Raw genomic sequence first — 13,302 nt, forward strand, 5'->3', positions numbered from 1 at the left:
TTAGCACTTAGTGAGTGATTGAATTAGTTCTTTTAAACGAGAAGTTACTTATGACGTGTCACTCAAACTAAGCACGTTTATGTTTTATTGTTTAAGTTGCTTTCATGCGTGCCTTGCGTGGCTTTTCTCCGGGCACTCCGGTTTCCCTCCCACGTCCCAAAAACATGCAACATTAATCGGACACTCTAAATTGCCCGTAGATGTGATTGTGAGTCCGGCTGTGTGTCTCCATGAGCCCTGGCTGGCAACCAGTTCAGGGTGTACCCTGCCTCATGCCTGTTGACAGCTGGGATAGGCTCCGGCGCTCCCGGGACCCTCGTGAGGATAAGCGGCAGAGAAAATGGATGGATGGATGATTAAAAATAAATAGAGTCCAGAAGATCCTAGGACCCACAAGAGAGAGAAGTGACCTTTTAAGTTACATGCAGAAATGAATAAAGAAAATGCATCTATTTCAGATGAAGACCGGTCTAAATAAAAGTGTCCTTCCAATTTTGACGTGTGCAGGCCGGTCCATTATTGCACTCGATTAATGAGTGGGCCAACTCCCGCTTCCAAGATGGGCACGCCTGTGAAACCAGGCCTTCGCCTCCTGCAAAAAAAAAAAAAAAAAACATCCCTGAAAGTGAGGTTCAGAGCAGAGGCAGAACCTGGACCTTTTCGGCGTGGCGTCAATAAAATTGATTCTAAATGAGTCCAAATTAAAAAAATAAATAAATCATACAACACTCATCTATTAAATATTTGTAATATTCATGAGAAAAATAAAGAAAAGAAAAAAAACAATTATCTTAAAATGAGTCTTCCTTCATTTTACTTTGACCTTATCGTAATTTATTCCTCTCAGTACTTCCATGAGTTAATAGTTATATCAAATATTCTTAACATACATACAGACTTCCATGGTTTGTATTCAATTTTTATTATGCGTTTCAAATGATTAGTGAGAGCAAAACAAATTATATATAAAGCACATGCATTAAAAAAAAGGTACAAAACTAAATCAATAATCATACACATGATTTATGATTACATATATACTGTATATTCATATACCATACAGGGAGTGTCATGCATCATCCTCAGATAAATAAGATTGTGTGTCGGGGCTACATACTGAGGGGGTATGAGCGATACACATAAAATCATAACAAACACCCCGCAGCATCTACAATTAGTACGTTGTTCCTTTAAGCGGCCTTTAAAGTCTTCATTTATTGTTTATTGCCAAGATAAAAAAAAAAGTTGAACTGTACCTTTAAGAGTAAGAGCAGCTTGAAAATGGCAACCTGGCGCCGAAAGCCTCAAACCACAATATTAGAAACGGCTTCTCCACTCAGTGCATTCATTTCCACGGCCATTCCTAATATTTTGATCCGCTGGCGTTACTGCCTCGGATGAGCAAATTTTTAGGAACAGCTCTCGGTATGAGAACCCACGATAAATCAACATTTGATGTCAGATGTGTACAATTACTTCACTTGGTTAAAGCTTTAACACCTTCCCTTCATTGAGATTGTTTTTTTTTTTTGGGGTGACCATGGATTATTTTTAAGATTTCTTTTCCTTTGTATTGTGCAAAGTGGCAGTTATGGACGCTGTTGACTTTGTGGCAGTTTTCTTTCATTTCTACTGTGCAATGTGGTTGTTATGATGAATAACTGGCGAGAGGAACCATTGCATTACATAGCATTGACTACATGGATTATTTTTAAAAATTTCTTTTTTCTATTTTACACAGCGGCAAGTTGGGAACAACGCTTGCCTGCAACAGTAGTCGTAATTGGTAGGAGGAGCCATCATCTATAAATCACGATATATATTTAGAGACCCTGTGCGCTGAAGATTTTCGATTGTATTTTCTGGATAATTTTAGGTGTTCTGTTTATTTGTAATGTCAATCTGTTGATTTATGCTGTACATGTTGTTGGTTATTAATAAATGGCCAGGGAAGCCATCACATTTGTGATAAGACCTCTATGTGCTTGTGGGCTCTGGATTTTGTATTTTTTTTTTTTTTTTTTTTTTTTTAAAATCGGTGGGAGTTGCATTAATTATGACATCCATAACACATACAGTGTGTGGTCAAGCGTGCGCTGGATTTTTTTTTTCCCCCTTGTGAATTATTTATCGTTCTATTGATTTCCAATGAGCAAGGTGGCTTAATCGTGAAGAAATGGCAGAGTGCACAGGTGTAAAAAAAAAAAAAAAAAAAAAAAATCAAGGTCCGGGGGCCAGATGCGGCCCGCTACATGCTGTTATGATGCCCGCGAAGGCGAATCACTAGTGTCAACTTCCAGAATTCTTGTTAAAATCTGTACAAAAATTTAAAATTGTCATATCGTAAACAATAACATGGAGATATTGCAAGCGTTTTTGACTTACCAAAACATCAACAGTAGTTGAAAAACACATTAAACCTTGATTTCTGATTCCAAAACTACTTCAGAAATGGTTTTTATGGTTTCGGTCATAACTCTCTCCTCTGGGGGAAACCGTAAGTACAATGTGGCCCACGACAAAAATGAGTTTGACACCCCTGGCCTAGTGTGTCCTGAGATACGCGTCTTTACCACGTGGATTCTGTCAGAAGCCGCCCAAAAGGTGGAATTCCAGCATTTTATCACCCGAGGTAAGATTATTTCAACGGGGGTGAAAGAGGGTAGTGTGGGGCATCAGTCACGTCTGGGTAAATGAAGTCTCTCTCACGTTAGCATTAAGTGTCCTTAATGCAGACACAAAACGGCGTCTCTATAGCCAGGTGAGCAGGCTGTCCCTGTCCATGTGTGAGCCGGACAGGACCGTCTCCATGTCCATCAGGAGGTCTGAACTCAGACCCTCAGGGATGCACGGCATCAACTCCTCACCTTCGCTCATCGCGGGCATCGAATCCTGTAGAGTCGACGACTCGCCGCACTCCCCTACAACAGAGTTACACGCTACGGTTACGATTATTCCCCAGTGCTAGCGTGTTACAATTTTAGCCACTGTCATTTCAAACTACCCAACTAAAGATGGGGAAAATGTAACATTAAGATAGCGCTGGATCAGTTTTCATTTGAAATGGTACCCGAGTTGGTTGCTATTTAGGAACGTGTTAGAGTACCAACTGGTATTTTACTAGCATTGAGTCCATTCTCATTTAGTATACGCCTGCCATCAAATCTTGCCGAATCTCGGTTATACAGTAGCAACAATACAAGATGTGTATTCCGATACCACAGGATCCCGTCTTTTACGATCACTGGGCTTGAGCTTGTGAAAATCAAACAATGTCAGAGAGGCGTCACCAGAAAACGCGTCCCCGTTCACTGCAACTGGATGTAACTGTTACCAGGGTGACAAGTTGTTGTTGTCAAACAATGGATCGGCACAAGAATGTTGGGGGGAAAAAACATGCTTAGGAGAGGACCTTTTGGGCTGTCCATTCAATGACTGTGTGAGGGATGTTCACACACTTTTAATACAGCCTTGGTAAACATTGGTTTGTATACGTGAATAAATGTTGACAACAATTTGCAATCCTACTTCAAGGTGCTCTTTAGGAGAGTTGATATGCCACTAAAGTAGAGCCAAGTTGTTGGTCCTGGGTTATGTCATATGATGAAGTTTTTTCATTCCTGACAAATATGTCAGCCCCAATTTGGAAAATTGCCCTATAAACCTGGAGTCTGTTCTAGCAGTTATACTTTTCCATACCATCCATCCATCATCCATCCATTACCGACTGCTTTTCCGGGTCGGCTAACGGGGGAAGTAGCTTCAGCAGGGATACCCAGACTTCCCATTCCCCAGCCGCTTCTTCCAGTTCTTCCGGAGGGATCCCGAGGCATCCCCAAGAAAGGCCGAGAGACATAGTCCCCCCCGGCGTGTCCTGGGTCGTCCTCATGGTCTCTTTCCGGTGGGACATGCCCGGAACACCTCACCAGGGAAGCGTCTGGGAGGCATCCGGATCAAATGCCCCAGCCACCTCATCTGATTCCTCTCAATGCGGAGGAGCAGCGGCTTGACACCAAGCCCCTCCCAGATGACCGAGCTTTTCACCCTATCCCTAAGGGAGAGCCCGGACACCCTGTGGAGGAAACTCATTTCGGTCTCTTGTATCCGGGATCTTGTTCTTTCGATCACAACCCACAGCTTATACCCATAGGTGAGGGTAGGAACGTAGACCGACTGGTAAATTGAGAGCTTCGCCTTCCGACTTAGCTCCCTCTTCACCGCAACGGACCGATACAAAGTCCGCATCACTGCACTGATCCGTCTGTCGATGTCCCGCTCCTTTCTTCCCTCACTCGTGAACAACACCCCAAGATACTTGAACTCCTCCACTTGGGGCAGGATCTCATCCCCGACCCGGAGAGGGCACGCTACCCTTTTCTGACTGAGGACCATAGTCTCGGATTTGGAGGTGCTGCACACTCGGCTGCGAATCGCTCCAGTGAGAGCTGGAGATCACGGCTTGATAAAGCCAACAACAAGCACATTCCTACCAGCACCAGCGATACTCCCCTGTACTCAGGTTGCTATCTTGCCACATGCTAGCATTCTACCTTTCTCCTGTTAACATTTAATAACTAGTATTACCAGTGTCCATGTGGTCCACAGAGGCCAGAGTCAGGTCAGACGAGCGCGGCAGGCTGCTGACGCTCAGGCCGCTGTCGGTGCTCTCGTTGCGGGAGTGAGCTCCACTGCGTGGGGACAAATAAGCGCGTCTCATTATATGAACGACGATGATTATGACGATGACACTCACCCGTTGAGCGCCGATTCATGGGTGGGAGCTCGGATCCTGACATCCACAGACTGGAGAAGCGTGTTCCGATCATGGTCCAACGCAGCCGATATCTGGTTCCTGCCTCCTCGGTTTGTTTCCTACAACATATGCACAAGGAGTGATGGATAGATTCATTGATCCCAAACTAAAATTGTACATTTTTTTTTTTTTCAGTTTAAAGTCTGTCTTGTATTGAAATGATTGTGCCGATACGTTATTTGGACTGGACTGGAAAAGTATGGAGAAGGTCAGAGGAGCTACATTGTATCTTTGTAGACCTAGAGAAAGCCTATGACAGAGTACCAAGAGAGGAACTGTGGTACTCCATGCGCAAGTCCGGTGTGGCGGAGAAATGCGTTAGAATAGTACAGGACATGTATGAGGACAGCAAAACAGCGGTGAGATGTGCCGTAGGTGTTTCAGAAGAATTTAAGGTGGAGGTGGGACTGCATCGGGGATCCGCCCTGAGCCCCTTCCCGTTTGCGGTAGTAATGGATAGGCTGACGGAAGAGGTTAGACTGGATTCCTCTTGGACTAGACTTCGATGGTTTGGACATGTCCAGAGGCGAGAGAGTGAGTATATTGGTAGAAGGGTGCTGAGGATGGAGTTGCCAGGCAAAAAAAAAAAAAATGAGAGGAAGACCAAAGAAAAGGTTGATGGATGTTGTGAGGGAGGACATGAAGACTGTGGGTGTTCAAGAGGAAGATGGAAAAAGATTAAATGCTGTGGCAACCCCTAACGGGACAAGCCGAAAGGAAAAGAAAATGTGCCGATATGTGCCCTGCGAATAACTGGCGACCAGTTCCGCCTCTTGCCTGAAGTTACCTGGGGTAGGCTCCAGCACTCCCCTGACCCTTGTGAGGATAAGTGGCTTGGAAACTGGATGGATGTTACAATACAGCAATGCAGGAGAAACTATTTGACAGTGTTCTTTTGGGTTCCACTTAGATCACATAAATAGATACATAAAAGTAAAATTGTACCTTAATGTACTGCAGTTAAATTCAATTAAATTGTAGTCTGGGAGTGATTTCATTCATTTGCGTTCCAGTAGAGGGAGTTGGTGTACCACTAATGAGGATGCTTACTACATGTAATGACTGCTTATCAGCGCAGTAATATAAAAGTCGTACCACATCCTTCGTATTTATTTATGCCCTTATGATGTACTTATGTTGCAATCTGGTGAGGTCAAACATAATAAAGGATATTGCACCTGCGTCTTGAGCTGCATGTGCTGCTTGGATCGCAGTCGCTCTTTCTCCTTCCGCTGCTGCATGGCCAAGCTCAGCAGGCCTGCAACACACACACACACACACACACACACATACACACAAGCCCAACTAAAACACAATCACTTAAAAGTGTGTGTGTGTGTGTGTGTGTGGGGGGGGGGGATAAATAAATACATTTAAAAAAAAAAAAAAAAGTTTGATTAATTTACATGTGGTTCAAACAACTTTCTTTGGCGACCTCTCCGGTTGCGTTGGTGGTCGTGGACAACTAAGCACCTCTCCAGACCCCAATAAACCCCCCCAAAATAATAACTGGACTGTGGCAGCGCTACCTAGACGCGGGTGGAGCCACGTGGTGCTCTTATTTACGTGATCGATGTAGTACACCTCCCCTTCGGCGGTGGCGGCCCGCTCCCAGCCTTCGGGCAGCCCACCTGAACAGCAGCGAAAGCACACATAAGCAGAGGAAGACGCACCAGATGACCCCCAACTCCCCCCTCCCCTTTCCTCTGAGCAAAGGATTGTGGGTAAAGAAACACCCTGGAAACCAAATCACAAGATATTTCAAGTTGTTTCTATCTTTAGTACAGGGGCTCAGAATCATTTTGTTGCAGCCGCATCGTTGATGTGGTTTCCCCAAGATGGCCGCTATAATGGAAAATCATACGCATTGGTCAGATGAAGTTTATGATGTTTGAGTGAAATTTCAGGATGAAGCGAAAATGCACTAAAACCTTTACAGGTAAACTTGATTTGACCATCCAGCTTTTACCCAACTCGCTTTTTTCTAAGAGGAAGTAGCTGAACCGCTAACGCCGAGAAAATGTCATGGTTGTCCACTTCTATGCCTTTCAGTATTGTCACCGTTGCTGCCATCTTTGGACTTTTACTGTTGTTGATAGAACTCTTGGTCTGCGTCTCTATTGACCCTCTTGCTGTCCCAAGCAGATCAGGAGAATCTCATCCATTCTTTAATCTGTAGTAGACTTGACTATTGTAACGGTCTTCTGACTAGACTTGCCCAAAAGAAGAGTCAAAGTGAGGGACAGAACTGTGAAAGAATCATTGCTACTTCTAGTGAATGTCTGATTACAGTTTTTGCTGCTGAGTGCTGAGGTTGGGTCAACCAGTTATTAGATTTTAGGGTGCATTCCTTTTTTTTCTCCACAGGGCCAGGTAACTTTCGACTATTTTGTTCCCTTAATAAATGAAATCACCACTTGAAAAAAAAATGCATTTTATGTTTACTTGGGTTACCTTTGATATTTACATTTAGTGGATGGTCCTAAACTTTGGAGTGAGGGAACCGCAACTAAATAAGTTCAGAAGGGGGCAAATACTGCTACGTGCTGAAGGCATAAATTCAGGCGGCCAATCAAAACCCATTCTCCGGTCACGTGATCTCAAGATAGCACCCCCTCGCCCTCCAAACCGCATAACTGGAGGCTCGTTTAATTGATCCATTTTGATCAATTACAATTAATTATGTATAATACCTGCGTCTGGATTGCAGCCGGGCGGCTTGGTGGCCGTGGCCGGGTTGCTGAGGGAGTGGGTGTGGGCGGGGGACGGGCCGGGGTGCGGCGGGGCGGCCGACTGGAGCTGCGCCAGGCGGGGGTCGTGCCAGGTGGTGGTCTTGTCCACGTGGCTGCGAGCGCGCACGTGCACACAGAAAGTTGGAACAATGACTTGAAGGAGCAGGACTGGATTGACGAGTACGACAACATGCGCGTGAAATTTACAAGAACTCACATGACAACTTGTCATTTTGGTGGTGTGAGCGAATCGGCACTAACAACGTTGGGTTACTTGATTAGCGTTACAAATTAGGATTTCAAGGACTGTTTGGATCCAGGGTTAGATTTTTGATTTATTATTTAAAAGGTCAATCTTTTAAATAAACTATCTTCAAGACAGTTGTGCTTTCAATTTTAGTTTTTTTAACTTGTAGTGACTTCCTCTTACTTGAGGAAGTATCGTTGTCCAGTAGGGGTCTTGGCCATCTCCCATCCGTGCGGGAGCGGCACGTCGTCAGGGACGACGGGCGGAGCGGCCGCCGCGTCGGGGAGGTTTACGGGCAGCGAGGCCGGCGAGGAATGGGCGCGAACGTGGTGAGGCGTGAGGGACGCGCACACGCCGCCGTCCGAACTCGCCTAACGGGGAGTCGGGGCACCAGACAAAAACACACAAAAGATCAACATTTTAAGCGGATTTCTGCGATGATTACTGAAAAAGAGGAATAAAATTTGACATCAGGCAGGGCAGGAAAAGAACACCTTACGCACAGATGGCTCCCCGCTTCTGGTATGAAGCCTAAAACCGGAAAATTGACATCGTCCACGCTGTGTCATTCATACAAAAGATGAAAAAAGGACTATTTTGCACACCCCCAGCGCGGAATACACTTACAAACGGTTGTTTGGCTCTGAAAAATGATGACTCAAATTCAGCTGCCCTTCCGCTTTCATTCAGTTTTAGAACAGGCTCGGCCTTTTAATAACAGGATTAGTTTTTCAAGTGAAGGTTTCAAAACAAGGTTGGGGTTTCAAATTAGTATTCAGGTTTCAAGAAAGTGTTAAGGTTTGAATTGAAGCAATCTAGACAGGATGAGGGATTCGGAGTCAAGGTCACAAGAATGGTGGATTGCAAGACCGAGTTAGGGTTTCAAACCACGAGTGCGTTTTCAATTTAGGATTAGGATTTCAAGACAAGGTTAGGGTTGCAAATGAGGCATTCAAAACAGGATTCATCACATTTTGAAACGTTAAGGCGCAGGTGTCAAACTCAAGGCCCGGGGGCTAAATCCGGCCCACCACATGATTTTATGTGGCCGGCAAAGGCAAACCATGTGTATGAGCTTCCATGATTTATTTTTTGGGGGGTTAAAATCTGTATCAAAATCTCCAATTGCCATATCATAAATGATGATTAGAAGACTGCAAGCATGTCAGTGTTTCCAAACATCAACAATATGATCTCTGATTCTAAAACAAGTTCTTAAATTTCATGTGTAAATATGATGCTGCAATTAATGATTTTTGTCATAATGGGCCTTTTATGGAAACCGTCACTACTTTGTGGCCCACGACAACAACAACGAGTTTTCAAAATGGGCTTTCGAGACAGAGCTAGGATCTTTAGCGTCAAGGTTTGAAACGTGCATTAGCCTTCAAGACAGGGTCAAGGACTGAATTTACATTGTCAACGGATCAGATTCATATTCGGGGTCAACTTCATACGTCCGTTTCAATATTGTTGGAATCTACGTACACAACTTCTACCGGCAATGTCAAAAAGCGCGTTGTTCCGAGAACTTCTTTTTACACTTGAATGAGGATGACGAACATCTGGGTTCAATCAAACCGACCGCTTGACCCGGTAGCGGACGTTTTCCTTACCTGTCTGGAGTGCGTGCGAGGGTCCGGCGGTTTGAAGAAGGAGTCGGGCAGCTTTCGCATCCTCATGGGGAGCGAGGCGGGCTGCTGGGCGGCCTTGGTCGGGTTCATGACGGCGCTGAAGAGGGCCTCCAGCTCGCTTTGGGAGTCACCGCGGACGTGCACCACTTGCTGGCCGGCCGGAGGCGCGCCGCCGCCGCCGCCACCGCGATGCGCGTCCATGTGGGGGCCTATTTTTTTATGTTTTTTTTTTTTTTTAAGGGGCCGGGGTTTCACACAATTGACATCAAAAAAGCTGCAAAAACAATACGTCACAATTGAAAAAAAGCGTAAATGTGGCGGGGGAGTTGGGTGACGTGATTTGATTGTTTACACAACTCCCCCACTTTCCTTTCCATTTAAACTTGATCGGAACTTCCTTTATACTAAACATTAAATAAAAACGCGAGGACGTGTGCGTAGGTATGTGGGGAATTATTATTATTATTATTTTTTTTTAAGTGCAACACAACATGCCTCCCACATACCTTCACACAGGCGGTCCGTCTCCCCCCCACTCCTTTCGTCAAAATCCACTCTTCAGGACGCAACCACAAAAACAAAACAAAAAAAAAACAACCTCCGCCGAACGAATCCCTCCACCCCTCGAAGACGAAATCCACGCAGCGTGAAGTGGAACAAAGTGCGTGGAGCAAAATCGCGGCGAGAAGCCCAAACTTTTCTGTGCGCGTGCACATCCACGTTCTTGTGATAGCGCGCATGGGCGGGGTTGCAGCCTTTAAAGCCGCCGCTGCACCCAGCTTGTGCAGTCACTCGCACAAAAAAAAAAAAAGTAATAATAATAAAACCCTCCAATTTCGCACGGAAAACACACAACAATCACTGCGTCCCAAGTAAATGTTTGCGACATTTATGATTGAAATGTTTAGAGAAAGATCAGACATTTCTTTAAAAGTGCTCCAACATGCCCTCCAAACGTCATCAGGAACGGAAAATTACACTAATGTCAAATCTTTATGCGCTTTATCACTATGTTTAATATTTGGAGAAACTCACACGAAAAGAAAACCATCCGCCCCGTTTGGGTGAACCACACATGCGGTGGCCCCCTAGTGGAAAACACGCGCTATTGTCAGATTTAAAAAAAAAATCATTTATTTAATCGTCATCGCAAAAAATCGCCAATAATAAAATATATCCAAACGTTTTTCTTTGGATTGGACCAAACGTATCCTGTCATTTGTTTTAACTTATGGATGATTTGACAGAAAATGGATGGAATTTGTATTTGAGATACTTCCTTCTTTTTTTTCCTTTTCATGAAACTTAACTTACCCAAATAGCTAAGCCTGCTAGCCAATTCAAATAAGACTAAAAATGAAAGGTGAAAGTTCTAAATATAATAATTAGTCAGCCAAACCACGTGTACCTAAAAATTCACTTCCTGTTTAGTATGTACATAAACACAACTAGAAATGAATTTCAAGACATTAAAAGGTGAATTTTGTGCTATTTGGCAAAGTAAGTAAGTGAGTAAAATTTGCATATCCAACCATTATCTGAGCCGCTTATCCTCACAAGGGTCGCAAGAGGACCGGAGCCTATCCCAGCCATCTTAGGGCAGGAGGCGGGGTACACCCCAAGCTGGTTGCCAGCCAATCACAGGGCACATAGAAACAAACAACCATTTGTGCTCACATTCACAGCTACAGGTAATTTAGAGTCTCCAATTAAATTCTAACGTGCATGTTTTTGGGGCTATGGGAGGAAACCGGAGTGCCGGGAGAAAGTCCATGTAGGCACAGGGAAAACATGCAAACTCCACAAAGGCATCGCTTCCAAATTCATACAAAAAAACCCCCCCAAAACAATAGAAATAGGAAGTCAAGAATTTGAAGCTGTTGAAAGGTGATTTTGGCCTGCTAGCTAAGCCAATTACCACAGTTAATAGTAATAGTAATAAAACTAAACATAAACTTGAAAAACTGCTCTACGTGAGACTTTAAAATGACGCATTCACACTAAAAGAAGACCAAATTGAAATGTAGAATCTCTAAATATGATCAAACTTGATATTAGACAGTTAGCTTAGCAAATAGAGCTGAGTTAGCTAACAGTGGGTTTGGCAGACAAACCTTCGTTCGTGAGTCAAAATTTGTGTACAGCCACCTCTAAATTGACCAAACTGTACAAAAAACAAAAAAAAGAATAAATTGTTAAAATGTGATAAGACCAATTGAGTTAGCTTACCCTGGTAGCTTTGGCCCAGCTAGAATAGTTAATCACAAAGACTGTAAAGACACCATGTAAACTGGAAAAGTGAAGCTGTGTATGTCTTTAAAATCACCTAAATGGAGTAAAATGTGGCTTTATATTTGTTAAAAAAATTGGGTTTAGCTTAGTTTTAGCCAAAGCTAAGGTTTGCTAGATGTTTGCCTCCAGTGCTGGTGTTAATGCTACGCTAACAGCCAGAGTTCATCCACCACACTTAGCATATAACACGGGACACGTGGTTGTGTATACCCTTGGTCCCCCCCCCAGTATTTGTCAGAGCTCCTTCGGCTTTGTGGCCCCTGTCGACTGCATTGCACATTCCGCAGTGTTCCCCATCTTTCATTGAGCTGTTTTCTTTTCCAAGGAGGTGAGCGTCTCCATCTGGACTCTGGAATGTTGTCTCGCTTCCCATTTGAATAGCTCAGTTCACGGACCACATTCTTCTGACCCTTAAAGAGGTGTCCTTTCCGTCACAATGAGAAAACGTGACGCGTGGACGCCGAGACGAGAGGAGAGAGAGAGAGAGGGAAACGAGCGGGGGAAGGTAGGAGGGGTGGTGTTGTGTTAAAATTAAGCCACCATGTTTCCCTTTCACATCTGGTTTCCATGAGCAGGATCAGGTCCTGGGAAATGTGCGCATCGGCACAAACTGTCTGCGCCTCTGATTGAGAATGGGAGAGTCTTTCGAGGGAATTCTGTCAACCGTAACACGCAAAAACACGAAACAAAAAAAATCCTAGTAAGCTAGCGCATAAGTGTAACCCACCAAAACTCAATCAAACCTTCGCCTCGAAACTAGAACCCTTAACCCCCAACTGATCATACACTTACCCATAATCCTAAACCCTTTGCCAACATCCCCTCTGGGTTGTGTTTTTATTTTTCTGTCACTTGGTTGTTCCTCGTGTAGTTTTTGCTGGGTTAGGATTAAGCTAGGCTAACCCTAACCGTAGCCCACCGTTACCCAAACCAGCCTAAACCATTATTGCCTAAACCTGATCTTTAACCATAACCCTAAACCCCAACCGATCATAAACCTCACCAGAAGCCTAACACACAAATCCCACCCTAACCTTAATCCAAATCACTCAGTATGGCACCCTTTCCCTCGCCCCCGAGCAAGCGTAGAACTGCTCTTTCCAGACAATGTCGACATGGGAATTTACGAGAGGGTGAGAAAAAACAGAAAAGGGGGTTGGGGTGCGAGGACAAAGAAGAGAGAAGAAAACTTGACAAGAAAGAGGTGAATGGGGGGGGGGTATTTTTAATTATTATTTTTTTTTTTTAATTTAGTTTGGTTTTCCTCTACAGGCCGTGAAAAAAGGATTGGCCCGCAAAGTCAAATTCCTCAAATTTGGCAAAGGTTATCCCATTAAAATTCTTAAGATAATCAAAAACAAAAAATAAAATTTTGTCTGTGTGATTTTATGTATTAAAGCAAAAATATATATATATAAAATACAAAAATTCACAGCTTCCTGGCCCTGTGTTTAAAAAAATAATGCCCTCCTCCATGTTAGATCCCGATATAACTGTGCCTAATCTCATCGGACAAATATCGTCATGCACTTGCAGGATATCCAATCCATGTCTATGACCAGGACCAGAACCAGGACACAGCCC

General features: G+C 44.0%; 1 protein-coding gene across 5 annotated transcripts; it reads right to left on the minus strand.

Moving 5' to 3' along the window:
- Window positions 1–276: 276 nt before the first annotated feature.
- On the minus strand, window positions 277–10,211 carry LOC133491596 (transcriptional coactivator YAP1-like). 5 transcript variants are annotated; one of them, XM_061802907.1, is made up of 11 exons: window positions 9,933–10,208; window positions 9,409–9,635; window positions 7,976–8,163; window positions 7,507–7,658; window positions 6,343–6,444; window positions 5,992–6,071; window positions 4,754–4,872; window positions 4,585–4,688; window positions 2,868–2,921; window positions 490–592; window positions 277–382 (listed from the first exon to the last, which is right to left on the minus strand). In XM_061802907.1, coding segments are annotated over exons 2-11 (1,122 nt in total). In that variant the 5' UTR covers window positions 9,628–9,635; window positions 9,933–10,208; the 3' UTR covers window positions 277–381. The 5 variants fall into 5 exon arrangements, with proteins under 5 accessions (XP_061658891.1, XP_061658889.1, XP_061658887.1 ...); XM_061802905.1 differs by having other exon boundaries at window positions 279–592; window positions 9,409–9,700; window positions 9,933–10,211; XM_061802903.1 differs by having other exon boundaries at window positions 279–592.
- Between the last annotated feature and the right edge of the window lie 3,091 nt (window positions 10,212–13,302).

Source organism: Syngnathoides biaculeatus, chromosome 18 (assembly GCF_019802595.1).
Source record: "Syngnathoides biaculeatus isolate LvHL_M chromosome 18, ASM1980259v1, whole genome shotgun sequence".
Taxonomy (NCBI): Eukaryota; Metazoa; Chordata; class Actinopteri; order Syngnathiformes; family Syngnathidae; genus Syngnathoides; species Syngnathoides biaculeatus.

Excerpts from the sequence above, each read along its gene's own strand:
- LOC133491596 (XM_061802905.1), bottom strand. The coding sequence starts at position 9,627 with ATGGACGCGCATCGCGGTGGCGGCGGCGGCGGCGCGCCTCCGGCCGGC. Across the intron at positions 8,164-9,408 it reads CTCGCACGCACTCCAGACAG|GCGAGTTCGGACGGCGGCGT; the intron begins GTAAGGAAAACG and ends ACTCCCCGTTAG. Across the intron at positions 6,072-6,342 it reads GTGGCTCCACCCGCGTCTAG|GCCTGCTGAGCTTGGCCATG; the intron begins GTAGCGCTGCCA and ends TGTGTGTTGCAG.